At 39.3% G+C, this 27733-nt stretch overlaps 1 protein-coding gene across 2 annotated transcripts; it reads left to right on the top strand.

Annotated features, from left to right (window-relative positions):
* Positions 1 to 1956: 1956 nt before the first annotated feature.
* Positions 1957 to 27733, top strand: ibtk (inhibitor of Bruton agammaglobulinemia tyrosine kinase). Of its 2 annotated transcripts, XM_071468878.1 has the most exons (30): positions 1957 to 2097; positions 2843 to 2941; positions 3367 to 3749; positions 3937 to 4033; positions 4333 to 4457; positions 6180 to 6290; positions 8325 to 8495; positions 8657 to 8774; positions 8900 to 9080; positions 9837 to 9960; positions 10295 to 10472; positions 10975 to 11128; positions 12298 to 12682; positions 12876 to 13132; positions 13222 to 13308; positions 13431 to 13513; positions 13898 to 13935; positions 14054 to 14150; positions 14294 to 14395; positions 17168 to 17285; positions 17573 to 17633; positions 18168 to 18295; positions 18605 to 18717; positions 18861 to 19006; positions 19263 to 19381; positions 19727 to 19825; positions 20010 to 20159; positions 20886 to 21086; positions 25957 to 26089; positions 26534 to 27733. In XM_071468878.1, exons 3-30 carry the CDS (start codon positions 3426 to 3428, stop codon positions 26657 to 26659), a joined length of 4026 nt encoding a protein of 1341 aa, XP_071324979.1. In that variant the 5' UTR covers positions 1957 to 2097; positions 2843 to 2941; positions 3367 to 3425; the 3' UTR covers positions 26660 to 27733. The 2 variants fall into 2 exon arrangements, with proteins under 2 accessions (XP_071324979.1, XP_071324980.1); XM_071468879.1 differs by lacking the exons at positions 20886 to 21086; positions 25957 to 26089; positions 26534 to 27733 and adding an exon at positions 20520 to 20576 and having other exon boundaries at positions 2843 to 3749.

The following is a 27733-nucleotide window of genomic DNA, read 5'->3' as shown; positions in this document are numbered from 1 at the left end:
TTTGATATTCATTCCAGTTCAACATAGAACCCATCTGATAAGTTGTAGTCTCAGTGGAAAACACATATAGCCTAAAGAAATTGAGAAGGAAAAAGGAAACTGGTAAAGGAAACATATTTATCATTTCCTCCACTGATAATGTGACTTCACTGAACCCATTATTTACTCCTATTTATGCAGAAAAGCCACATTCACATTTCAGGATCTTTGGGGATCTCTAACCCATAATGAAGGCATAGGAAAAACTCGACTTGTATGTCAACACAATACAAAACCACATAGACAATACATTGAAAATAATAGCATTGAAAATATTACTATTGCATCTGGCTCAGATTTTTTATTATTTAAAAATGATTTGAGATTTAAACACATTTCTTAAAATTATGATACGGTATTAAGGTTTTCATTTATACAAATAGTCATTTGAAATACTAATTTTTTAATGAAATTAACTTTTCACAGGAATATGTTTTCATAAGTAGGTATTGACAATTGGTGGTTGAATGTCATTAATGAGGTGTCCCTCAAACCTGGGTCCATTGACAAAGGGTGCTGGGAAAGGGGTCCTTGGCAAACATGGGAATGATTCATGTCACTTTATCCTCAAGTAATAACACTAATGTAAAAATGTAAATATAAATGTTTTTGAATATATTCTCTTCACTTTTATCTCTGCACTTTACGAAATCTTCTCAGGCTTTAGTCCATGGGATGGGACAAAGCTTGATTTAATCCTTGGTTTAATCAAAATGATTCTATTGTTGTAAATAAAAGTTTAGGAACTCCTGGATCTTATTAATGTTATAGTTTTTCTCATTTTTTCATAATGCAAAAATGATTTTGGCAGCGGTATATTCCCCCTCCAGAGATGATGATAAAAAAAGCAACATCTGACAGTGTCAGTTGTTCAATAACATGATACTATTTCAGAAAACAATGGAATACTCAGATTCCTGTATTTCTTTACATGTTCTGTATTCATATATCTCCTTTTGAGAAATGACTTGAGTGGTGAATTTGTGGTGAAAGCATTTTCTGATGGATTATGCAGGATTATATTCCTGAGAAGAAAAACTGTGGTTGTGTTCAAGTTTGAACGGTGAGGGAAGGCGTCCTCATCAATATGTCATATTTGGAAACCCCTGTGTGGATCCCAGTGTAACCTTAGCTTTACCCTCCTTTGACCCTCTCCTATTCTTGGCCTGGGTCAATGTGACAATCATCTGAGTAATTCCATGACACCTGGATTGAGGCTGAAAGGGATACTGCACCCAAAGTCTGTCTGTTGAGTATGAAACCACTGTAACTGACATTATGGTCTTGTGGAGGATCTACAAACTTTTTACGTCAATTCTTCATGCCCACACTTGGTGTGACATGCTCATAAGTTACATTTTGGATGGAATTATTTTTTATTTTCCATTAAAACAACAAAGCATAATTTTGTCCTTCTTGTGCAGAAATTAAAACAACTTTTAAACCTTGTTTCTGCTTTTCCTGCTCTTAATTGCATCTAAGTGGAAATATAGGATAATTTTGATATAATAATTGTCTGTCCATTTCAGAGGGAATAGCAATAAAACTTTGTAAAACTGCTGTCCTGGTTTGAAGACTAAGATGTAGGCCTGTCAATTACCATATGATGCATAAAATGTAAATTAAGCTCAAATTAAGCTCAAACTGTGTTACTTATAAGGTATATATAGGAGTTTTGTTATAATCTTTTAAACTTTTGAGTTATTTTATGATGTTGTTTTTATTTTACAATTACTACATTAATTAATTATTATCACAAAGTCCTAAAGTAAAAAAAATCTGTGACATCATATATCCAGCAACAGCGCACCCTGCCCACAACTAACGCCCTCGAAAACCAGCCAATGGGATACTGGTATGTACGCGCCCCGACCAATCAGAAGTCTCAACACTGGCGAGGGCTTTTACCTAACCTGCACGGTTTCAGGCGTTCAGTCCTGTCAAAATTTGCACCAGTAAGAAAACCGTTAGTGTCACCCATTTGTAGTAATGACACAGTGGATGTACGTCGTTTATGCAACTTTCCCGATGTCCTCTTTTTTCTTTATCTAGCGGAAGGTAAGAAACTATACGAGTTTAATTCCCCTCATCAGAAGAGCTGGCTAATGCTAGCTTGCGATGATGTGTCAGTTAAGCTAGCTGCCAAAGTAGAATTAGCCAATGCTAGCTAAGAGCACTTGGCAAATGTTCATACTTATTCCTTTTATAGTTGCTTAAGTCCACGCTGGGTGTCGAGTTTGTTGCCAAGTTTGAAAATACATGGCAAGCTATGATGTGGAACATTGTCCTGCCTGGTACAGTTGTTTAGCATGTTAGCCACCTAGCGTTGTTTGGGAGATCTTATTCTACTAAATGTTGTGTTTCACGGTGGCTGTAATGCCCCAGTCCCCTCACTTAGAACCTCAGCAGGGTTTGAGTAGAGAGCCAGTACGACAGCCAATATGGAAAATTAACAAGCTCATGGTATTTGGCTAACTTAGCTTGTTACATAATCCTGCTGTTAAAACAACATTAAGAACTTCCCTTATTAACGCCAGTGCACTTTATCCTCAAAAGCATACTTTTATGTTACGTTAACATTTAATAACCTCTATCTTTATTGAAAAGTGTTGCCAAATAGCTGACTTGCAAACCTGTCGACTCAGCTGATCTTAGCTACTTAAGTCTGTAATTAGGCCAAATTTGTTCTGACCTTTGCACTTACAGTTTTGGACCTGCACACAAAGCTGTTCTTGTATTTTTTTGGGTTGCATGTAAAAGTTTGAATGTACGCCTTTGATAATTGTGAAATTTTCTTCCTCAGGTGCACGCTACAATTATGGAGTTTTGAAAAGGAAAGTGAGAATTTTGGGGGGAAAGGGGGCCTTTCCCCTCAAGTTTGATGGTTGGACTGCTGGACAAGGTCAGAGGGTCGTTAAAATTATTGTCTTTTGTAAATTAGTAGAGGAAAAACTATTTTTGCAAACACTGAAATGTACAATTTTGTATAAAAAAAACAGAAGAAGTTTTGTATTTATTGAATATTTAATGTCATTGTATGCTGCAAGCACCTTAGTTTTTGCTAAAGTCTTGGTCGAAATGGTGGACTGAAACAAGTCACACAAAGGCTCTGGGGTCGCTAGGGTGCGGTGGAACCTCAACACAAGCACAATTCTAGCACTCCAAACCATCTCGACCTTTTGTTGACACATAATTTTTTGTGTACCTTTTGCCTCTTGGAGAGAGGCTTTGTTATAGTTTGCAATTTTAGTTGCAGTGTTTTTGGTTTCTTACTTTACGTCATATTTTTTTTGAGTTTGTTTGCAATTGTTGGTGGTGGGCTGTCAGAACGACTTTGGAATACATAAGGGAGGAGGGTTCACTGTGAAGATTTGGCGGAGGTCAGGATGAGTCTGGCACTTCCAGACTGCACCCCCAAATGCCGCTCACAGCAGCATGCAGACCAAGTGGTAGCGGCATTGACGGGTGGATCTGAGGGGCAGCTGCGGGCATTCTTGACGTCACACTGTCACAATGCGGCCACCTTGCGAGATGCCTTTGGCCGCACAGCCCTGCACCTGGCAGCCTCACTGGGAAAGAAGGCCCTGCTGGAGTGGCTGCTGGAGAGTAAGAGTGCTGACCTGATGCTTAAGGATAAGGAGTCTGGCTGGACCGCTCTGCATCGCAGCGCCTTCTACGGACAGATCCACTGTCTCATATCACTAGTCAAGGTATATGTTCAAGTGGATCATCAAAAAATATGCTCTCCATTTTGTCAAGAGTCAGTCAGGGAAAATTATCATTGCTCCTTTCTGTGTATTATTTCAAATATGCATAATCAGTTTTGTTTGGATCAGTTTTTTACACAAGTGAAAGAGTCATTTTTAAGAATTTGACATACATTTAAATTTGTTTCAGCATGGCGGACTTCTCTCCACCCAGGACAAGGAGGGTCTCTCTGTCCTGGACTTGACAATGAAGGACCGACCACCACATGTTGTGTTCAAAAACACTGGTAATAAAAGTTGATGACTTCTTCTAAGTTGACATTGTAGATGAACACATGATGATGAAACTATTACCTCTTTAGTTTGTTTTTGTCAAGAATCACAAGGCCCATGAGCATTATGGTGACTAATTCTGTTTACTGATGCATTTTACACTTGCACATACATGGGATTTAATTCTCCCTGTGCCCCATGTTTTTCTTGCCATGATGATATCTGTTAATGGCAGAATTGATGTGTTTAAGTCGGTCTTCAGGTGGAGGCAGTGTTGTGGCTATCCTTGTAAATGTTTTCTCCTGCACAACAGACCCAACTGAAGTATACACATGGGGAAACAATACTAATTTCAGTCTCGGCCATGGTAATCAGGAGAGCCGACAGCACCCTGAGCTTGTGGATGTGTTTGCCAGGACTGGAGTTTACATCAAGCAGGTAGGCTAACAACACCGTTGTCTCAGCTCTCTAGGGAAGTACAGAGTGTTTTCCTAAAGCAAAAGGCTTCCCCACCTGAAAACCCCACTCACATGCGTCACACCTGTAACGGCCTCATCCTTGAACTCTGTGCCAACATGTTACATCAAAAAAATCCCATGGGTATTCCAGATGCGATACACCACCTGGGTAAACCAGCAAAACAGTCCCTCCCCAGAGTCCTGTATTACACAATCTTCAACAGCATTTGTAAAAATGTTTTTAAGCTTGGCTCATGTATGACTTATAGAAATATTGGTTATACTTGAGAGTTTTAAAATGTACTTTAGATAAGTTAAGTAACTGGTTGTAGAACCAAGGCACATTATATTATCACATTATATTATTAGTAGGGCTGTCAAATGATTAATTTTTTCTTAATTGCGATTAATCGCTGAATTTCACTAGTTAATCGCGATTAACTGCATGTTTTATCACATGATTAAAATGCATTTCAGAACTGTTTTCTCTTACTTGACAACACATAACCATCAGTCTGTCTAACTAGAACGTTAGCATGTCTGACGTGTAATTATGAAGATGTCTGATAATTTATTTATCCGTAGATGAGCTCTGGGTAAGTTATATTTTTATTTTCCAACTCATTTGATCTTCACCAACGACGATTCAGGCATTGGATTTAAACACTTCAGGTCTCCCAGCACGCCGTAGTAAACTACTGACATTTATCGTGGTTAACTGTTTGTATAGGATCAGGACAAAAAAATAAACCATCTATCAGTAATGTTATTTGAGACAAATAGAGGGCATGGTTGGTGTTTCAGGCATGGAGTGAGTAGCTTTATCTTCTTTCGTATAGTTGTAATTTGTGACTTTGTTGAGCATGGTTAGACAGCCAGGCTACAATTTCACACATTTGTCATTTAGTTGCTCTTAATGTGATTAATATAGCTGCTGGCACCAGTGCAGCTACCCCCAGCGGTGTGTGTACACACCAGTAGCTAGTTATAGTAGATTAAGTAATGCAGAATGAATGTGTTAGATGGGTTGTTATTTTAATCTACTCTTAAGACTTGGCTTTTGAAAGCATGTTTGCATGTTTGGTAAGAAATAATTAATCTGAGGCTTTTTGTCACCATATTATTGCCGTTTACAGAAGAAACTCTGACCTGCAGAGTCTGTCATGCAGAGTAATATCATAAAGCCTATTGGGGGACAGGTGGATCTGATTTCATGACCACACAATGACCCAGTGGCACAGCGTATAGTCTTTGTCTTCCTAGCCCAATCCAGCAGGTGCCAGAGGTTAAATATTAATTCCACAATGACATGTTTTTAATTAAATGAACGACACTGGTGTGTATGCATGTGTGTGATTGTCCACATCAATGTGATACTTGGGGGAACATCACTGGACTCTATTGAAGGCTTGAGGGTACCAATGCATTAGTAATGATGTTTGCTTTTCCACTTGTGCCCTGGCCTTTATTGGCATAGTGTTTTACTACCACGACAAGAGGACTTGGCTTGAGGACGTGGAAAGAGATGCATTGCAGCCTCTGCTGTGAGGTCAAAATGATAATGACAGGAGCTGCCTTAATCAGCTCAAAACCAATACCTCTGACTGTTTTTCCCCAACAACAGGACATGTATTTAAAAGAAAATACAGCAACAACAAAAAAAATCCCAAATATGTTCATGTTTAATCTCCTCTTCCTTTAGGTGGTCCTGTGTAAGTTCCACTCTGTGTTCCTGTCTCAGAAAGGCCAGGTGTTCACCTGTGGCCATGGACAAGGAGGACGACTTGGCCATGGAGATGAACAGACTTATCTGGTGAGACTTGTTACTTATAGGGCATTATTTTGGTACAACCGTATAATACAGGAAATGTATCCTGCGGTACAGGAACAGCAGGAAGCATTCGGGACCAGTGTTTTGAAGCTGATAGAATAATTCTTAACTTGAGATAAATTATCTGGTAAACCAAAAATGTAAGTGACAGGTTTGGAAGTTTTGGTGTCAGTTGTTATTACTGTAGATCCACAGAGTGAGACGCATAAATTTTAGTCTGTATTTGCTTTCATTTCATTTGGCTTAATTAATCTATTTCAGCCAGTCATGTTGTCTGCAACTGATAAGGATGCAGGCTCTTCCCTGACCACAGCCACATAAACACAGACTTTAAATTTAAGAATCAATATGTTTTTCTGTTTTGTCTCCATGGTTAAACGTCTGGAGTTGAAGACCCTGAAAACTAACTTCATCAGATGAAGTGTAGTATTTCTAAAGTGTCTCCACTCTGAGGTAATAAAAAGTCTCTCTGATGGCAGGGATAAGTTGTGTGGAGATGGGAAAAACCTCTCTCTCTTTTCATGATAATCTGTAAAATGTGCGATGTGCTCCATAATTGAAAAACACATTTTAATTTCTCTTATGTTTTTACCATAATCCTTGAACAGAATTACATCTGTCTTGAATTCACATTCTGCAGGCATAGTTTCTCTCCTACGCTGATGAACAGATACAGACATACAGTCCCCTCCAAAAGTATTGGAATGGCACTGAAGACATTTGGGTTTAAGATCAAAAGATGAATATGAGACAAAAGTTCAGAATTTCAGGTTTTATTTCCTGGTATTTGCATCTAGATGTGTTAAACAACTTAAGACCTTTTGTATCAGACTGCCCTATTTTTAGGTAAGCAAAAGTAAAGGAACAGATAGTCTTAAAGTAAATAACATCTAATATTTGGTTGCATAACCCTTACATGCAATAACTGCATCAAGCCTGTGACCCACTGACATCACCAAACTGTCTCATTCTTCACATGTGATTCTTTTCCAGCCTTTATCGCAGCCTCTCAAAGGAGTTTTAAATCGAAAGCAACTGGACTTGGTTATTTGTCTAGGAAGACATTTCACCTCTCATCCAAGAGGCTCCATCAGTTCCTTCTCGCACCAGTCCCAGCCTGGTCAGGTGCGAGAAGGAACTGATGAAGCCTCTTGGATGAGAGGTGAAACGTCTTCCTAGACAAATAACCAAGTCCAGTTGCTTTCGATTTAAAACTCCTTTGACATACTATGACCTGGACAAATGAGAATATTCACAGGCTTTATCGCAGCCTCTTTTGGTTCTTGTTTGTTTCGGGGGGGGGGGGGGTTTCTCCCTTCAGTCTCCTCTTCAGGAGGTGAAATGCATGCTTTATTGCTCTTTTCTCAGCGTCAGAATGGCTTGCTTTTCTTCCATAGACAGCTCTCTTGTCTTAAAAACCAAGAGTAGACATTCAGAGCTATTTAATGTTTAAACAATCGATCTAAAAGGCAACACCTGGGCAACAAGAAACACCTGTCAGTCACATGTTCCAATATTTTTGCTCACTTGAAAAATGGGTGGGTTCAAACAAAAGATGCCTTGTCCTAAGTTGTTTAACACATCTAGATAAAAATACCAGGAAATAAAAGCTGAAATTCTGAACTCTTGTCTCCTATTCATCTTTTGATCTTAAACCCAAATGTCTTCAGTGAATAAAAAAAACAAAGGGGTTGGCCTTGCCGTTCCAATACTTTTGGAGGGGACTGTAACTAAGATTGCAGAACTGGTAAAATACATTCGTTATGAAGTACAGTGAGGAGGTGCTGGGCTGGTATCAACAGTAGCTTCATAAAATAACCTTAGCTTAAAGCATCAAATGAGTGGAGCAGAGCTTAAAATAGAAGGACTGTCAATTCTGTTCTAGTGACAGAGTGACTGCAGACAAATAGTGACTGTTAAACTCTCTGCACTTTGTGCAAAGGTTAATAACGTTAGTGTATATACTGTTGGTTTTTTTTCTAATCTTTGTCACGGTCTTCTCATTCCTCTCCTCAGGTTCCTCGGATGGTAGAGGGTCTGATGTCCCACCACTGCTCCCAGGTGGCAGCAGCTAAAGACCACACAGTGGTGCTGACAGAGGAAGGATACGTTTACACCTTCGGCCTCAACACCTTCCATCAGCTAGGCCTAGCTCCTCCTCCTGCCTCAGCACATGTCCCTAAACAGGTATGAAGTAGCAGGGCTGATGACATTTTGCAGTGCATGTAACAAGCAATGTTTGTGTGTTAAATGGCATGTGGTTGTTTTTGTGTCTAAAATTATATTGTGTAAAGATGTCTTCAGTGAGCTCTCTATTAAACAGAAGGTCCCTGTAATATCTTGTATAGGTGTTTTCCAAGACGCTAAAAGGGAGGACAGTGATTGGAGTTGCAGCAGGGAGGTTCCACACAGTGCTGTGGACTAGGGAGGCTGTCTATACAATGGGACTCAATGGAGGCCAGCTGGGTAGGTCTCAACATACTCATACAAGTACAAGGGCAGTATTACAGTATTAAACACATTCAGTGTATGGGCAACCTGGTGTGTTAACATACAGTATATTTTGTACTCCTTTGTGATTTAATCTTCAGGTTACCTCCTGGATCCTAATGGAGAGAAGTGTGTGACAGCCCCCCGGCAGGTATCAGCCCTGCACCACAAAGATGTTACTATAGCCATGGCAGCAGCTTGTGATGGAGCAACAGTAGTTGTGACTGAGAAGGGGGACGTATACCTGTTGGCTGACTACCAGTGCAAGAAAATGGCTTCAAGGTGAATAAAATTGTAGGATTGAAATCAAAGCTCATTGCAATTCAAAAATGTCTCAAGAATTACTTGGTCTTGTATCGAGTCTTCTTGTCTTAAAGGAAAAAAATTGTCGATCTCACTAAATGAGTTAACAGTCAGTCTTAAACTGTCTGTGAGATTAAAACACTACATATATATCCATCTCTGTTACGCAGCACAAAAAATCCACTGGTTGTCTCCCAAATCCTGTGTCCCAGAAGTAAAGGGCAATTTCCTGTTCCCACACCATATGCATTCATAACTAATAAAAGACTGCATCTTGTGATGTTGCACAAATATATAGTCTCAATTTTCTTCTGTGCTCATTGATCTGAGCAATATTTGCAGTCTTTCCAAGCCAGCAGAGGTACTGTCTGTTCTGCATCATCTCTGGTATTCTAATCAGGCCTTGTTTAAATGACAGCAGTAAATCAGCCACTAAACTGGAAACAGTCAGGCTACCTTTTTTACCTCTGCTTTGCATAGTGTAGTGCTGCAAATGTGTGTTGGTTGGAAAGGGTAGAGGAGCTAAATGGATGCCTGTCTGTTAAATAGCAATACCACAACAGTGGATTTACCTGAGTTCAGATAGTGAATAAATTAGCAATGATAATTAAATAACAGTCTTCCATCATGTAATATCCATAGATAGACAAAGTGATTAATATAGTATACTTATAATTTTAATGTGACACTTACAAATTATTTTTCAAATTATTATTTTTGTGTTGCCCTGTTCAGGCAGCTCAACATCAAGAAGGTTCTGGTCAGTGGCGGCAGTTTGGACCACCGAGTGGATCCACAGATCCTCAATGACGGAGGAGGGGAAAAGGTGGCCATCTTGGCTTTGGATGAAGCTGGGAGGGTAAGTGCATTCATCAGGTATCAAAATAAATGCTTGTCATTCTGAAACATTAATCTACACCTAAATTTGGCCGGAATCAATTATGAAACAATAAAACTGTAGCTTGAGTTCACTATTTTACTTCTGCCTCAGTATATAAATGTTGGCACAGTGAGAAAATCTATTCCTGATATTTTTGTTTTTATTTTCTGTATTGTTATCTAACCTATGGTGTTATACAATAATACAATGACAGTTATACAATGCAGCATCCAGGATAAATGGAGTCCTATAGATGAAAATGGTGACTAAGAGTTACATTTCCTCCCTGCTGTACTTTTCCCCTCTCTGTCAGGTGTTTTGCTGGCGTTCCTCTGGCAGCTCGGTGAGACAGTGCCGGTGGGCGTACGGGCGTCAGGTTTTCATGTCGGACATAGCTCTCAGCAAGAACAGCATGATGTTTGTGACTCAGGAGGGGGAGGGCTTCAGTGGCGTGTGGGCTGGAGAGTATAAGAAGTACGGTGAGAAGAAAGGTGAGGAATTTAGGAACATGGTATAAGAAAAGTTTGCTATTGTTTTGCATTAGCTGACGTTTCAAATGATCTGAATCCACTCGAGTTAAATTGTTACTTGACATGGTCTGAATATGAGTTCAGAATTTGTATACCATCTTTTGAAAATGAAATTGACAAACTGCTTTACTAAAAGGACTGATATAATACTTCTAGTTCATCAAAATGTAAATATATATATATATATATATATATATATATATATATATATATATATATATATATATATATATATATATATATATATATATATATATATATATATATATATATATATATATATATATATATATATATATATATATATATATATATATATATATATATATATAAAGAGGTAGTGAGGGCAAGCAACCATTACCAGACATCATTAAGGCAGGTTTTTAAGAATAGGTTTAAAGAATTGATTGAAATTATTATATTATTATTTAATCTGATTTACATGCCTCTTGTAATGTTACAGAGGTCAGTGTGGAGGTTTGTGGCCATTCAGATGCTGGGACACTGTACGAGCGAATACGCCTGGAGAAACTTCCGTACGTCCACAGAGCTGTCAGCATCACCATGGACTCTAAAGGCCGAAATTTTGGAGTGCTTCAGGCCGACCCCAAAACAAGGTAGGAGCTCCTTCTTGAAGCACAGAAAATGCTACTCACAGTCATGTTTGTAAGTCTGTAGAAAATAGACTTGAAGTGTAAAAAGATTCTTGGGACCAATCACATGTAAAGTATGAAGCATAAGCTGTTGGTAAATATTTAAGCACATCTGTTCTGTCAGGCAGATGTGAGACAGACAACTGAAAAAGCAGCTTGAGCACATCCTGTGTAAACAGGGTGTTAAAAACTAAGAGTGACACTGATTGAGCTGCAGATAAAAAAATTATCATAACATGATTTTTAACAGACAGAAATTCAATCAATGGCTAGAGGAGGCTAAATAATCTTGACTGGAGGATGGATCATCCGATTTTAAAATACACACTAGTTTCTTCTTTATCATCCTCCTTGTTTGATTCCATGATTATTACATATTTATTAGTGTCATCTTTTAGCATTAAGCATGCGGTCTACCGCTGAAACATACCTTAACTCTTGTTATTACCCACTATAAGGTAAAAAGCTTTCAAAGAGTGTATAACTAGTGCTTTGACTTGCAGATTGACTGGCTTGGGTGTCCTGGCTAATTGTATAGTGTATGTTGGTAAAACATCAAAGTTTAAACAGCTAACTGGTAAATGGGAAAAGAGCATTTAGAGAAATGGCAGGGAAAATCTAGTGGATACAAAACATAGCATCTTTTATGAAACAGGTCGCTTTGCCATCTAGAGGTAGGAACCTGGGCCTTCCTCAAAGAGATAAACCGTGCAACAAATTGACTTTCCAAGCTTTATCTCCCCAGAGAATCAGTGATAACTTAACTATTTACTCACCTAAGACTATTTATCTTAATCTGATTGGTTCTAAAATGTCTTTATTTATAAATCTTCACCCTGCTGATAACATGTAGTACTGTTGTCCTAAGGACGTATGACCTGATGATTTTTTTTTTTACATTTACTATCTGACAGCATTGTTATCTTGTTATTGGAAACTTCTGTTGTTTATTTACATTTATCTTTTCTAATTCCATGGGCAGCCAGCCCTTTTAAAAATGGATGGAGCTATTCCAATTATCAGTCAGTTGTCACAGATTATACTCTTTTTGTCTGTGATCTTGAAGTATAAGTCATTTTTTATCATTTTAATGATGGTTGTATAATGGCATCCATCCTGTGTCTTTAATCCAGCTTGTATGAGATCCCCAGCATTTCTCCATCCTCCTTCTCACAACACTTCCGGAGCCTTCTGGATGAGGCAGATGAAATGGACAGCATCCATGATGTGACGCTTCAGACCGCTGATCGCACCTTCCCGGCTCACAAGTACATTTTGTCCATGAGGTCTGAGTTTTTCCGGAAACAGTTCATGTCCGAACACTGCGGGGTCGATGAGGATCTGGATAAGGAAGTGAGGAAGAGCGAAGATGCTGTCGGCTGCGATTTACTCATTTTTGAAAAAATTCCACCGGACATGCTGGAATACGCCCTGCACTTCATCTACACAGACTCCTGTGAGATGCTGGTGCACGGGGCCCGGCCAAGAGTCTCAGGGGCCCTGACGGGACAAAACCAGGTAAGGAAAAATTAATAATTGATAATTAATATTCACTTAACACACAGCAACAGGATTCCGATATACTGTATAATACTGTATGTGATGTAGTTTCAGTCAATACAAAATATTTGCATTAGTAAATAGTGAAGAACTGGTACCTCTGACTCAGCTGTGGTTATTTCATGAAGACTGCCTCTGTTGCCTTGGCCAGGATACAGAGCAGCAGAGGCTTATCAGCAGCCTGCAGGACTTGGACCTGAGAGGTTGTTCAGCCCTCGAGGTGTACCGCTCCCTTCCCTCTGCAACCAGAGGGGATGGTGACAAGGCCAAGAGCAAGGGCTCCAAGCCTGGCAAGAAGGGGAAAGGAGGCAAAGGTGACAAGGCTGGAGCCAATGAAGGAGGGGCCAATCCTGTCAAAATCTTGCAGGGTGTTGCAAAGAAGCTTGGCCTGGGCAGCCTGTCTGCACGGTGAGAGACCCAAAGGTGCTCTAAAACCAGAGGCATAATCAGATTTTGTGTCGTTTGTCATTAATCGTCCTTTCTTTATTCCTTGACAGACTTGACGCAGTCAAATATGAAAATGGAAAAATCAACGTCATCCACAAGAAAATTGGCAACAAACCCAAATTCTGCCAGAGGAAATGGTGGGTATTTATGTGCATATTATCAATTGTAGGTGAACATTAGTTAATCATATGTATGATAAATAATAAATTTTATATCAAAACATGGATTTTCTGATTTCTATCGTTTTGTGTCTCCACAGCTCCTACCTTTGTGATGTTACTCTGAAATCTGAAGATGGGAAAGAGTTCCCTTGCCACAAAAGTGTCCTCTGTGCCAGACTAGGTAAGATAAGTCACATACAACGATCTAACAACAATCATTTACATTAATAGAAACTGTAACTGAAAGTTGTTTTTGTCCATAAACACATAGTATATGCAACAGATTCAGTATATGTGCCATTTGGTTTAAAAAATAAGAGCGTTGAGTGTTGAACACATGCTCATGTAATATAATCTATTGCCTATTGCAGCATTATTTTAATAAATGCATGTATTTCTTCCAAACTGAGGCTGTGTGTTTGTCTGTTAGTTAGCAGGGTACCTCCAGTTTGTGGAATTGTGAGCTTCCTGTGGTTTGTTGTGCAACTTTAGCGTGGATGGCCGTTTGGATGTTTAAAGTGAAGAAAATGAGCAGCAGTTTGTTATTTCTGTGTCTTTTCTGCAGAATATTTCAACAGTATGCTTGGAAACCCCTGGATTGAGGTATGCAATGTTTTTAATTCTTGTTGCTTTATTCTTTAACCAGTGACTCGCTGGTATAAACCTGTATAATTTAAATGCAGTCTCTAGGTGGTAATACAGTTGTCTTGTGCCCCCTCAGGCCACATCCTGTAATGCACTGGAGTTGCCAACCAGCTCAGAGATTCTGCAGGTCATTCTTGAGTACATTTACACAGATGAATCTCCCACCATTAAAGGTAACTATTCAAGTTTTATGTTGACTGAAAGTTCATTTGTGGTCTGTCAATAATTTAGTGATTGTTATAAGTCCCGGTTTTACTAAATTTAGACGAGTAATAAAAGGGAACATATTAACAGTACTTGTTCTCCTGCTTGACAGAGTCTCTGAATGTGGAGTTTGTCTGCAATGTACTGGTTGTGGCCGACCAGCTGCTCATCACACGGCTGAAGGAGATGTGTGAAGTCGTCATCACAGAGAATTGTATGTTTCGTCTTATCCTCTTCTCCCTCTACCCAACTTCTTTTACTTCTCTCTTATCTTTCACCAGTTGTTTTGATTTGTATGTAATTTTGCACTCGTCATGTAAAAAACACTTTTTGTTCGTACGTCCCATTCTCGTGAACACGATATCCATATTAACACCTTGAGGGAATTTCTTCACATATGTGCAAAACATGCCTTTAACAGTCCAGCGTCACACACACTTACTTAGAAAGTGAATCTTATAAATCAGATGAGCTTTGGATACATTTTTAACAGTAGTTTGATTAAGTAAATACTCTGCTAATTAGAAAAATTAGGGTAACATATTATTTGAAAATATTCATTTCAATTCAATTCAATTTTATTTGTATAGCGCCAAATCATAATATACATTATCTCAAGGCACTTTACAGGGTAAGGCCGAGACCTTACTTTGTTATAGAGAAAAACCCAACAGTTCCCACAAAGAGCAAGTGCTTGGCGACAGGGGGGAGGAAAAACTCCCTTTTATGTTCCCCCAAATAATTTAATACCACCAGAAGAGTGAAAAACTTAAACAAGCTTGATGATATGAGTGTAAAATAATAATAAAAAAACATTCAAGCATGAACCTAAAATTACTCAAAGACCATAAACAGATACAGATGGACTACAAAGACACAAAATAACCACAAACGATGCAGCTGCATCATTTGTAATGTGTCTGTGTGTGTGTGTGTGTATAGTCTTTGGGTCTTGCCCAGGGGCCCATTGTCTTCTAATCTGTTCATGTGAAGCCCTACATGTGATTATCTAGAATGGTACAACTAATAAATAATATTCTGACAAATCATGACTGACTTCCCACTGATGACATTTGAGAGAGTACAGCAACATGTTGTTATACTTTATACTCTGGTGTCTGAAAGCAAAGATAATGAGTCAACAAGTCAAATTACATTTTTACTTCTAATTTTCCAAGTCCAATTAAACCTTCCAAGCATTTTTTTGGACTGTGGGAGGAAACCGGAGCACCCGGAGTAAAACCTTGCAAGCATGAGAGAACATGTAAACTCCACACAGACATGCTGTGAGGTGACAGTGCTAACCAGTGCACCATCATGCCGCCCTGTAGGAGGACAGAGAAGTAGTGAAATGGTGTACTGGAAAAGTGTGATTGTAGTTGCTGCCAACATTTCATGGGTGCGTCGCATTGATGAGATGATTCACCAATGAAACACCGGTGAATTTATTGAATAGGTTTTGGTCAAGCGACCTTTATAATGCCTGATGAAGGTCGCTCAATCATGTTTATTTCACGAATTTACCAGAAGTGTTGACAGTGTGCAGTTTTTGTTTTTTTTTTATGTACACATCACTCATTATTGGTGTAATCACTTTCTTCATCACTGTCCACTTCACTCTCTGGGAAGTCATACCAGTCCCATTTGAATCTTTGGCTGTCCTCTTCATCTTCGTCATCTTCTTCACGTGCCCTTCTCCTGGATCCTCCAGGCAGAGGATCATCCCTGACTTCTGCATCATTGTGGCTGACCTCCCTGTCAGTCCCTCTACAAACTTCAGTTAGATTCTGTGTGGTGGTGTAATTGTTGTTATTGACCGACCAATCAAAGTCCTGTCTGACGCATTTGGAGACTCTTTCTTCCTCCTCTCCATCATCCTCCCTGACCCTCTTCATAGACCCCCCAGGCAGTGGTTCTCTTTCCCCTTCCCTTTTATTTAGTGTTGAACCACTGCCGCCCTTCACCTCATTCCAGCTTCATCATCAAAATTGCTGTGAGAATCCTATGCAACAGGGTTTGGATCATCTGACTGACAATATGTCAGTGATGTCACTTATAATGTTTGCCATTCAATAGCCTCATATGGGAACATTTGCTGTGGAGGTTGAGGTTCGTCCTCGTTCTCATGATCACCATGTTCGTTAAGTGTGTGAACATTTTGCTAGTTTGTTGTTGTTTGTTGCCGACGTGCAGTTTGTGCAGCGTATGCGACTCTACTCGTGTACGTCTGGAACTATGAGTGAATTCTGACGTTGATAACAAACTATTCCATGGTAACAGCAAGTGCAGTTTAAAATAAATGGAGGACTTGTGTGTCAGTTTTCCTGACAGCCACTCATCTAAAGATCTTCGCAGTCGACACTGTGCTACCATGGGTCCTCAGCAAAGCACCCATAAAGTTTGAACTTGATCAGATGAACAAAAAAGATTCCAACATTTTAGTTAGATTTTTAGTATATCTACCCAAGTACTGTACAGTTTTATAGTACTTGCACTTGTGTATTTCCATTCTATGCAAGTTAATATTTCCACTCCACTATATTTCAGAAGAAGATACTGTGCCTCTTTTTACAGATTAAGATTTTACATTTGAAAACTGTTAAATGATGATCTCATAAAATACAATGTACTGCTACAGATCAAACCAGCTGTTCCTGAACTTTTTGCTTTGCGACTCTTTACAATGAAGCAGTGTCTAGTTAGGCCACCATCACATTTCGGATGTCTGTGAATTATTAGCAAGTGAGATTTCCCTCTAAAACTTTCACATTGTTTTATTTAAATAACTGTGTGAGGTCCAAAGAACAAACGTGTGTTTATATATTACTAGATCAATTTTCTATTTGCTTCTAGACAAGATCATCAAGATCATATTGCCTGTTTTCTCCATATGATGTGAATGCCATGATTTTGCAAATCAAAGCTTCATCACTTCAGTTAAATTTCCCTGAGTGGTTAATTAAGCTGCTTGCTTTGCTCTCCTCAGTGACTCTGAAGAATGCTGCCGAGCTGCTGGAGTTTGCCGCCATGTACAACGCAGAGCAACTAAAACTCTCCTGTTTCCAGTTCATTGTTCTCAACATGGCTGCCCTGCTGGAATCAAAGTGAGAATCAAGTTTGGATTTTGAAAAATCTTTTAACACAGCTGTTTTAGAGCATACACACAGTGTAAATCTTTGAACACAGTGCTATGATGATATCATTCATTATAACGTCAAAAATTATACAGTGGTTATTACAGTGTAATCTGTGTTCATTAAATGTGTGGAAATAGAAATTCTGTTCTGTACACCTGGACAAATACATGTGCCAGTAGGAAAGAACTAAAAATGTTTTCTCTTCTGTATGTTAAATTGTCTGCCATTACCATGTTTCTGTGTTTTGCCCTCAGAGCTCTGGATATTCTTAGTGATGAGGTGCTTGTGGATCTTTCTGCAGCTTACAGGAGGATGGTGAGTCACCTTCCACCCATAGAAACAACCCTATATACACGATCCTTTCCATGACTTCAGTGTTTGCTTATTGTTTATCTCTTGACTTTGATTTTTCACTGCCCTTTTTTAACAATAAAACCAATGTTTGCAATGCTCTTAAACTTTTTGCTCTTAAGGTTTTTGGATGAAGTAACTCTCAGAATTTTTTACTTAGTCTTAAAGAGTAAAGTCTCTATAGACTCATCATTTTGTTCAGACTTTCAAAAATCCAGCAGTAGCTGATTTAGTAGATCATAACCAGGGACTGTTGTTACTATGGCTTTTGTTTTGCAGCTGAATTTAGCAACTTCTGATTTACTTTAAAGGGCTTCAGGGAAATGTACAGAAATAGTGCTCCAGAAAAATAAATGAAAATACTATTATAGAAATAGGGTTAGCTTTGTCTTGGTTCTCTTTATGTGAATGGTTGTAATCACATATATCTAGAGCTGGATATGCAGGGTTCTTTTGTTATCTGTTTGGACTTAAATTATATATTTTTTGTTATATCAGATCCCAGCCATGCAAAAGAGAGTTATCACTCCATACCCTGGCGCTCCAGACCTTAGTGTGTATGAGGATGAAGACCTGGACTCAGCATTCAGCCCCAAACCAGAGGCAGAACTGGATCACTCCTGCAGGTACACAGGCAGAACTGTTTAGTCTTTCCGTAAATACTGAGTTTTCGTATTTTCCTAATTGACGAAATAGCTTACTTCCAATTTGAAAAAACATTTGTCTCATATTATAGCACTTCTCTGCATCAGTCTTTTTACAAGGTGACACACCAGAAAACCACTGAATTGTGACTACTTAATGTATAAACCTAAAGTAAAGAAAAGCAGGAGCTAAACAGAGTGTTTGCAAGTCCTTGTAATCCCCTTTAATCATTTCAACTGTGCTCCCCTCAAAAGTATCTCCTACTGATTGTACAACATGGTACCCCCCAGGGATATCCTGTTAAAGAAGGCCAAGATGAAAGCTAAAAAGAAACCAAGGCGACGATCTGACAGCTCAGGGGGCTACACACTGTCTGATATCATCCAAAGCCCCCCTACTGCAGGTACACTTAAAACTTGAACGCATTTAACACATATCAACATGACATGACTAGACCACCTCACAGCCATCAGCTCCTTTTTTTTTTTTAAAGAATCAGGTTGTTTTAAGATAATAATTTCACTAAGAAACACTGTCTCCTCTCAGTGGCCCCCCCGTGCCTGGTGAAGTCAGGGAAGGCGAACTCAACAGAGTCGCTGCAGGAGCTGCTCACATCGGACTCAGAGGGCAGCTACATGGGGGTGGGCAGTCCCCGGGACATTCAGTCACCTGTCTTCCATGACAGAGCTGAGGTTAATATCTGACCACTACAACATTCATGTGCACCTACTTTATTACACACTTAATATAACAGATGCCGCATATTTTAAATTATTTTACATATGTGAGATGCAGTGCAGGCTTGGAATCAAAACGTTTGTAAAAGTTTACTATTTCCCATTGTGTCATCCTGTAGGGTTGATTTAAAAAAAAGTGGAAGTGGTGGATATAAAACTCTAATATGCAACAGATCATAGGTAATTATTTTGTTTTTTTTATCTTCCACAGGATGAGAAGGCTTTCAGTCAGAGGCTGAAGACTCCACCCAGCACCCCAACTTCTTTAAGAAATGGCTTCCCAACTCCCCCCAACTCTGCATCACAAATCATCCCCAATGTCCTGCCCTGGTAAGATAGATCATTCCAAAATCTCCAGGTGCATTTTAATTTTTTTATATTTTTTTTAACAATATCGGTTTTCTGTTCTTCTCTTCCTCCAAAAAAAGAAAAAAAAAAAGCTGGAGACAGAAAGTCCACAAGGCAGAGATGAGTTATTTTACATGCTTTGAAAAGCAGGTTTTAGATTTGATACAAGATACTTAAAGTTTTTAACAACAGATCGTATTTCCTCCCACTTTTGAGGAGGAGGGTTGCAGAAAGAAAGAAGGGAATGTTTTTATCCCTAGTTAATAAATAATTATTGAAAATTGAGCTGTCTGTCTGAATGTGTGACTGTGTTATTACGATCTGCAGTGCTCCACGTCCACCCCCAGTCTTGGATCTGAGAACCATCATGGACATGGAAGCCAACTCTCAGCAGACCCTCGGAGCAACTCCTAAAAGCCCTGGAAGGTATGGGAGATCTGCATCATTTACAATATGAATAAACTATTATTTGCATTTACCAGTTAGACTAATCGATGGGAGGCCATACAACTAGAAGGAAAGCTTGTCTGCTGCATATGAATGAAAATTATTTTTTTCCCTGTTCTCTTCAGCTAACTGTACATATTTTTCCTCCTGCTTTCAATGTCAGCACCAGCATCAAGCACTCCCCAGTTCCCACTAAATTGTCCCAGAAGCAGAGGAAGATGCTGGCAATGGTCAACAAGGAGGCCAGTGTGGAGTCCACAGCATCCAAACCAACCCCCACAGTTACCCCTTCCAAAAGCAGTGGGAAGGCCTGGTGAGTGGGCCCTCTCGATGGGTTTACAGCCTCTTGCTGTTAGTGCAGTTTGTAGAGTTCTTCACAGCTTCATCAGTGCATATATCTTAGAACAGATAACTTCTTTTTAGATTAGATTTAGATTTCGGATATTTTGCACTTTGACAGTCACTAAAGAGAGACAGGAAATGTGGGGAGAGAGGGGTTTGATATGCAACAACCCCCATTCCTTAACTCGGTCTACAGAAGTGGCAAGATGCTGTGGTGACAAATGTCACATAGAGGAAAGAATTAAGCCATTTTTAGGTTGTAGCTTTTATGTAAAGTGAACTTTATTTATTAGTTGCATATTAATTTATTTCCATGGCATCATTTATACAGATACGCTGCTACGGCACCTCCAGGTCAACAGATGTCAGCTAGAATTTGTCCTGTGTCAACCAGCAGTCGTAACAAAGGTGGTGTGCTGCAGATAAAATCATTATTTTATTATCTTTTAACAAAATTAACAAAAATACAGGTTACACAACCAGACACTGTGGACCTAAGGGGTAGAGTAGAAATGTAGTCATCATGGGTAGAAAAATCTCCCCACCGCCATGATGGTGTTATACAGCATGGTTCCCTTTACTGGGAAGAACTAACAGTATATCACTAGATATGCTTAGCTGCAATAGAAACCGTGCAACCATCTTTCACCTTCACCTACATGCTCTTTCCTTCTGTGTCATTCATTTCTGTCTGCAGGGCAACAGCAGTCCAGTCCCCTCCCTCCTCGTGCTCATTTCGGGCACTGCTGGAGGAGGAGGAAAACAGCTTAATCAGAGTGGGGCAAACAGGAACACAGAGGGGCCAGGGTGCTCAGGGATCACCTGTCACTCCTACACCTGCTGCCAGGAGGGTCACGTTCAAATGTGCCGAAAGCAGCGAGCCAGAGAAACTCACTGGGTGAGTATATCACTTACAGACGATACACACTGAAGCAGAAAGACACATGCCAAGACAAGACCGCCTCTATTCTGTACTGCTGCTTTCCACTTGGTGGTACTGTTGAGGTGTCTTCATAAAACTGCTTTAAGGTTTTTAAAATCAGCAGCCCACATATACACACACACTCACACAGTATATACTCACGATACCCCTATAACTAGTCTTATTACAATACCTGATCCAAACCTTAATTAAAAACGTGTGGCAAACATGATGCGTCTAAAAACTAGATATGTCCATCCCAATTCTTTTTTCACTTCTCATCAGATCAAGAAAATTGCCAAGTATTTATTTATTTTTTTGTAATTTGTCAAAAGATTAAAAACAGATTCAGAAATAAAAGGGAAACAACAATGAGTGTTTACCTCAGACTGATTCTGCTGGGAAGAAAACGAGCTATAAAATACTGAGTTGTACTTGTCAAAGATCTCCTCTAGTTACACAGATTAAGAGAGTCGTGAGGCTCTGGTCTGACTGAGGTGAACAGCACTAAATGACCCGGTGCAGCTGGGTTGACCTGCCCACAGCCACTGAGTCACCCTGACCTTTACGACATCCTCTGACAGCTGGACAAACACATCGCATGCACAGACTCACAAGTCCAACTCCAGTCCATAGAACTATACTCCTAGCTGTAGTAATAGATTGCCTTGTTGTTTGTATGAGGCCTATTTTTGACACAAAGAAATGGAAAACTTGAATTGTTACACCATCTCTGCAGGTTTTTTTTTAATCATTTCAGGACTTGAAAGTCAAGCGTATCCTCCCAGTGTTTTGTAAGTGCATCTCTCTTATCTGACACACTTCCTCTGTTTGTCACTGTGTCATGCTGCAATCTTTAGAGCAGACTTCTAGATATTTAACAGCTGTGTGAGTCACTCCAGTGAAGCTGGTGATGTTGATCAGAATTGATAAGGGCAGACCTCATGTCAAAACAGATCACACAGAACAGGGAACAGGTTTAAGGTTCCTCCTGGTACTTGGATGACACGGAGGAGTTCAAGGCTCAGGAAGCAGCAGCAACAGTCTCATGTCTGCCTCGTGCTTCCAGATTTTTAAGTCAGATATAATAGAGATGCTTTCATAATCTTGGCACTGAGTGAATGTCAGACTTTTTTTTTTTTCTTTCCTTAAATTTTCTACAAGCTTTTCCAGAGGTGTCTCTGAGTTCTTTTTCTGTTGCTTTGACATGCATCTCTGAGAGTGATTAGGAATGTTTTTGGCCACTTTCATAACAAACTGTTAAAGCAGCTTGTCATGCATGGCTACTATAACCTTACACAGGTCAGACTGCATGTTCCTCAGGTCATCTATGTGACATAAATTTTTAGAGAATATAAATATTAAAAGAGGAAGTAATGTGTTCTGCACTCTCGTTTGTGAAGGAAATATGTTTTAGAGTGTATAAGGGCAAATTTATTTATATAGCACAATTTATATATGAGGCATTTTCAAGATGCATTAATATGTTTACTCTTTATAAGGAAATAGAAAGTAACATATAAAAATGAAAAAGACATAAAAACAAAAACCAAAAAAAAACACACATTAAAAGGCAGCAGAAAATCATTTATTGTAAACCAGGAACCAGGCTACTAAAGTAATCTTACTCTGGTACGTGGAGTTGTTTTTCCAATGTGTGTCTTCCATTGTTATTTCAAATTTTTTGTAACACTTAGATGTTATTAGTTCTTTTTTATTTCTTTAACAGCATAGTTCAGTAACATCATTGCCAGGCACCATGACATCTACAACATCCAGATACCAAACATTACATATAATGGATTATGTACAGTGGGGTTTCTGCATGGTACTACATAGTCTGTCTTAAAGTTTCCATGATTAACAGAGCACAGTTTTAAGCAGTGAGGATGAGGGGGATGAGGGGAGAGAAGCTGCCAACTATGTTCCTTATTACAACAATTGTATTTGCTGTCTTGTCCAACTTGTGATTTAGAAGCCATCTCTCAGTCTCGGTAAGAAAGTCAGTCTTCAGATCTCATGAATCTCCTTGATGATTTTGAATTATCTACTTTAGGTGAATTGGCAACCATTCATGAATTATTACTTTTTTTTGCTGCGGCAGTCAATATTTTCAGGAGGTATCTGTCATTTCCTGGTATTCCTTCTGGCAGATCAGCCAAATAAAGGGACATTCACATCAATGAATATGTTGCTTGATTCTCCAAATACTTTCCCAAAATAGTTGTATGTTTGGAGAACTTCGAAACATGTGGTGGTGATTTGCCTCATCATTCCCACAATTTCTCGAACATGTGGTCCATCATCATTCTTCCAAAAGGATTCAGGGCAGTAAATAGAACAAGACATGTTTTCCCTTTGTTGAAGTTGACAGGTTATTTTATCATTTAATTCTTTTATGTTTGTGGTATTTCCCATAAACCAATGCAATTCCCTGGCAAAGTTTTAGAACTGCCAGCAGTGTTAATTGTGTTATTTCATTAGGATCCATAATTCACTAATTTTTCCCAATTTCTTTGAAGAAGTATTGGTGTAACTGTAAATATCTGAAAAGGTCAGGCCTTTTCTAATTGTGTTTTTATCTTTGTAATGTGTTAGTCTCCATTTTATTACAGGAAGCAGTTAAATCTTTATTCATCTGGGACTTAAATCTAGAACCCATACAATTCTGTGTCATGCGTTGTGTCATGGGTCTACAAATGTAATTTCTGTATAACCTCAGACCACAGGTGTATGGAAAATGAGATCACTGTTTTGTAATCCTCAATCATTGCTTGTATTATCTCTCCATCTTCTTCCATTGTGTCTCATATCCACTGTCACCCCAAAGGGCTGTAGTTTTTAATCGGGGAGAAAGGATGTAATAATCACTAAGATTAGGGAGAAAGAAACCACCTGCCCTCTCACTGATGTTAATGTACTGTATTTTATCCTTGTTTTTCTTCCATTCCAAACAAATGTTCTTGCTCTGAACTTCAGTAAGGGTGTTGACCAATAGCTAAGATCCTCTTTAATGTTCTTGTTTGCAGCTTCAGGTCACTAGAGTAGCGTGTTAACCAGACTCCCAGGTATTTGATTGTTTTTTGAGTTAATGGTGAGTTTTTGCTTAAGCACAGCTGATGGGTCATAATTGAATGTTAATATTTGCATTTTTTTGTATATTGAGTTTATATCTAGAATAATAAGACGTCTCTTTATCTTGTTTTCTTTGGTCGAATATCTAAATGTAATATCAACTAAATCAGTGATTTGAGGTATCTCTAGTTCCAGTATTGCAATTCAGAATCCTATCTATCATTCTTCTCTATCATTTTCTGTCATTTTTTAAACACAAAAAAATGATCTGTTCCTGATTCTGCTGCATCGAGCAGAGTAGAAAGAATTAGTCCGTTGAATGTAGGTCCCTCCAAACATCAAATAAGCCCATTTCAGTCATTCAGTTCCTTTTCCCAGCGAATCCTCATCTTTTCAGGGTCTGGTGTCTGAAAACGTATCTGTTTCTCTTTGATGAGTTTATTGATGTCCAGGCAGTTTTTAGTATTTTAACCAAACTGGATATAGAGACGGTTTGCACATCAGTGTTGCTGAAGTGTTAGCTCTGTCTTCAAACAGTTGTTGATGAACGCTAGCACTGAGCCTCCTTCTGTGCTTTCCTTGATGCCTTGTATGTGGATATTATTACAACACAATCTTCTTCTAGGTCTGTCCTTTGGCTTGAAGGAGTTTCTGTTGTCTGAGAGAATACAGCAGAACATCCCTTAACTCCCTTAAGTGTTCGCTGTCTCTGCTCCTTCCACTCGCTGCTTCTTTTAGCCTTGTGCCATGGATGTGGGCACCACTTGGAATTATCTCAGTTTTGAAATTCCTTGTTGTTTTTGTTTGTTTATTTTTTTCCAAGTTGTTTTTGAAGTCCATTAGCTCCTGCTTGAGATCTTTTTTTTTCGAGTTTTGTTTATCTCTGCCTAGGTGGTGGATGGCTTTAGTGTAGTAAAATCCCCTTCTCACTATCAGATTCCATCCTGATCTTGCTGGGTTTTTTTGGTCATTTGTTGTTTTTGTTTCCCTTGTTGTAGTTTTGTTTTTTCCTGAAACTTTCTTGCTGCTAACCCAACTCATCATAGGTAATTTTAGTTTCTTGTACGAGCAACAGTTGTGTTTTGGTGGAGTTTTAATGAAACTGACTGGAAGGGTTTTTGATCTATCCCACTGCTTTGAAGCACTCACTGGAGGTCTCTCTCTCGTTATGTTTTCAAGATGAAAAAAATGTCAGTTTTATAACAGAACTAGTGTGGCTTTTGAAGCTTATGTCAGTCTATGACTTAGTCCTAATTCCTTGTTTTGAGGTTTTAATTGACAGAGAATTTACAGTTTGGAGGTCAATAGAAGAAAGTCATATGTAAAGTTGAGCATTGTCTATATGATTGTGATGGGAAATATTATGAGTGTGAATTATATGAGCTTGTAGAGAATCGAGCCCTGTGGAACTCCCTATTGTTCAGACCTGAACTCTTGTCTTTGTAGATATGATTTAAACCATGCTGGGACTGGCCTCCTCAGTCCCACCCAATTTTCCAGCCGTCACTGAATCAAATGAATCAAATACAGCGAAGGATTGTCTTGTCTGGAGTCCAGACATTATAATAGAGATGTTTTTTAACTTGAGTCCAGTTATAAAATCATAAGAGGACTGGCGGCCTGTTCACACACAGGAGCTTGTCAATAGTAGTTGATTCAACCTTTGTACACACACTAAGACACTTGTTACTTTCACTATCAGAGTCACTGATACCCATCCCCACTCAGTCTCTCTTTGTCTCTTCTCTGTGTCACCTGTCTCTCCCCTCAGGCCCTGGGTGCTGGGTGCAGTGGGCAGCCCTCCCCTCTGCTCCCTGGTGGCCTTTGCCTCCATTGTGGAGGAGGAGAAGCAGCAGGAGGCTGCGCTGATCCGCAGCCGAGAGAAGCCGCTGGCACTCATCCAGGTAATGCGTCTTGTCTGTGTGCGTTAGTGCTCCCACACTCACTCACACATACACACTCCTACGTGACTGAATGTATAGCTTGTATGTGCAGCATCCAAAGTGGAAAACATGGTAGAAGCCACGTGTCTCTGTCCCATCATATCCAGCAGACATTAATCTAATGAATATCACATTCTGTGCAGTGCTGCTTTGAAATGAGGTGCCTTCAGTTTTTTTTCTGACAGCCCTCTCTGCTCCTCTTCAGCTGTTGCCAGGCTTCTGTCAGCGCCTTCACAGAACATTTTTTTTCTTGTGGCTTTCTGGTTGCCATTATGTAAAATGCCCTTATTATCATTACACTCTCAGTGTCAGCGTTTTCTCTTTCACCCTCAAATGAAGCGTGGTTTTGTTGCCCACAATATCCCCGGTCCTATATCCTTTTCTTGTCTTTTTCTGTCCTTGTAGATTGAAGAGCGAGCCATCCAAGATCTTCTGCTCCATTATAAGGCGCGTGACAACCCCGATGAGCTGATAGTGGTTGAGAGGTCTTCCAGAGGTCCTATGGCAGCCCCAACCTGGAACAAACACTGATGTTTAACAGCACAGCCACTACATACCATCAAAGTGAGAACATCCCCTGCAATTGTCACTCTTTATCATTGGCAGTGTTCCTGCTGCAGCTTCCCCTGAATCATCATCATCAGATCCATCAGTCCGTGTGGAGAAGTACGAGTCTGAGGCAAATGTATGCTTCCCTCTGCAGTGTTACTTTAACCTTTGTTTTATTGCTGCTCAACATTTTGCTTGTGTGTTTGATAGAGCGAGTGTTGTTCATAACTGAATGTGGTCCTTGAAGAGGTCTTTTGGGCCAGGGATTACTTGTGCATGTTTTTTTTTTTTTGTCTATGTAGAAGAAAATATCTTTCCCAAATAAATATTGTTAGTTTTGTGTTGCCATGTAAGTTGCCAAAGAAATGAGAAGAAATGGAGATGTCAGAAAATGGGTCCAAGCTACATCACCTCGAGGGCTTTTGTGTGTTCAATCAGTGAAAGCTCTCCATGTGATTAAGAAAGTAAGAGTGCCAATTATCAGCCTTGGCAGAGCATCAGCTGTGCTTAAGACGTGAAGTGAAGTGTTTACCAAGGCAGTACCTTGTAGTTTCTTTTTAAGGTCCTTTTGCCTTATTAATACATTGTTTTGACTTATAGCTTCAGCTGATTTGTGGTGACATGGTAATCTTGCTGGAATCCATACATATGTTTTAAGAAGAAATGAAGAAAATGCTTATTTTTCATATTTAAAATACATTAATTGATGCAGTCACAGTGCATGGTAAATGCTCAGTGTGGTTGATTGAGTGGTACTGGCTTTCTAGCCTTTAAGTTATCACTTGTGTGTGGTGTGCCTTTATTGAATACTGACAACATGCACACAGGTACAGCAGCTAAATATATTTTTTTTTCATTATTTTCTTTCTTTCATCATTTAGTTGTTTTATTCTCCAGTTTTTTTTCTGGAGCCAAGTAAGCTCAGTAGGTACCTCGGATCTGGACCACGTTATCTCATCTTGAGATGCCATTTGTGTGTGCGCGTGAGTGGGTGAATGAGATGTAGGGATGTGAAGCGAAAATGGCATGCAATAAAATATCTCACCTGTGCAATGA

Source organism: Trachinotus anak, unplaced genomic scaffold (assembly GCF_046630095.1).
Source record: "Trachinotus anak isolate AG129_WGS33_773 ecotype Australia unplaced genomic scaffold, CSIRO_AGI_Tana_v1 ptg000032l, whole genome shotgun sequence".
NCBI classification, from domain to species: Eukaryota; Metazoa; Chordata; class Actinopteri; order Carangiformes; family Carangidae; genus Trachinotus; species Trachinotus anak.
This window is presented reverse-complemented; position numbering and strand designations above follow the sequence as displayed.

Excerpts from the sequence above, each read along its gene's own strand:
- ibtk (XM_071468878.1), top strand. The coding sequence starts at position 3,426 with ATGAGTCTGGCACTTCCAGACTGCACCCCCAAATGCCGCTCACAGCAG. Across the intron at positions 17,634-18,167 it reads CTGCAGCTTACAGGAGGATG|ATCCCAGCCATGCAAAAGAG; the intron begins GTGAGTCACCTT and ends TTGTTATATCAG. Across the intron at positions 18,296-18,604 it reads GAACTGGATCACTCCTGCAG|GGATATCCTGTTAAAGAAGG; the intron begins GTACACAGGCAG and ends GGTACCCCCCAG.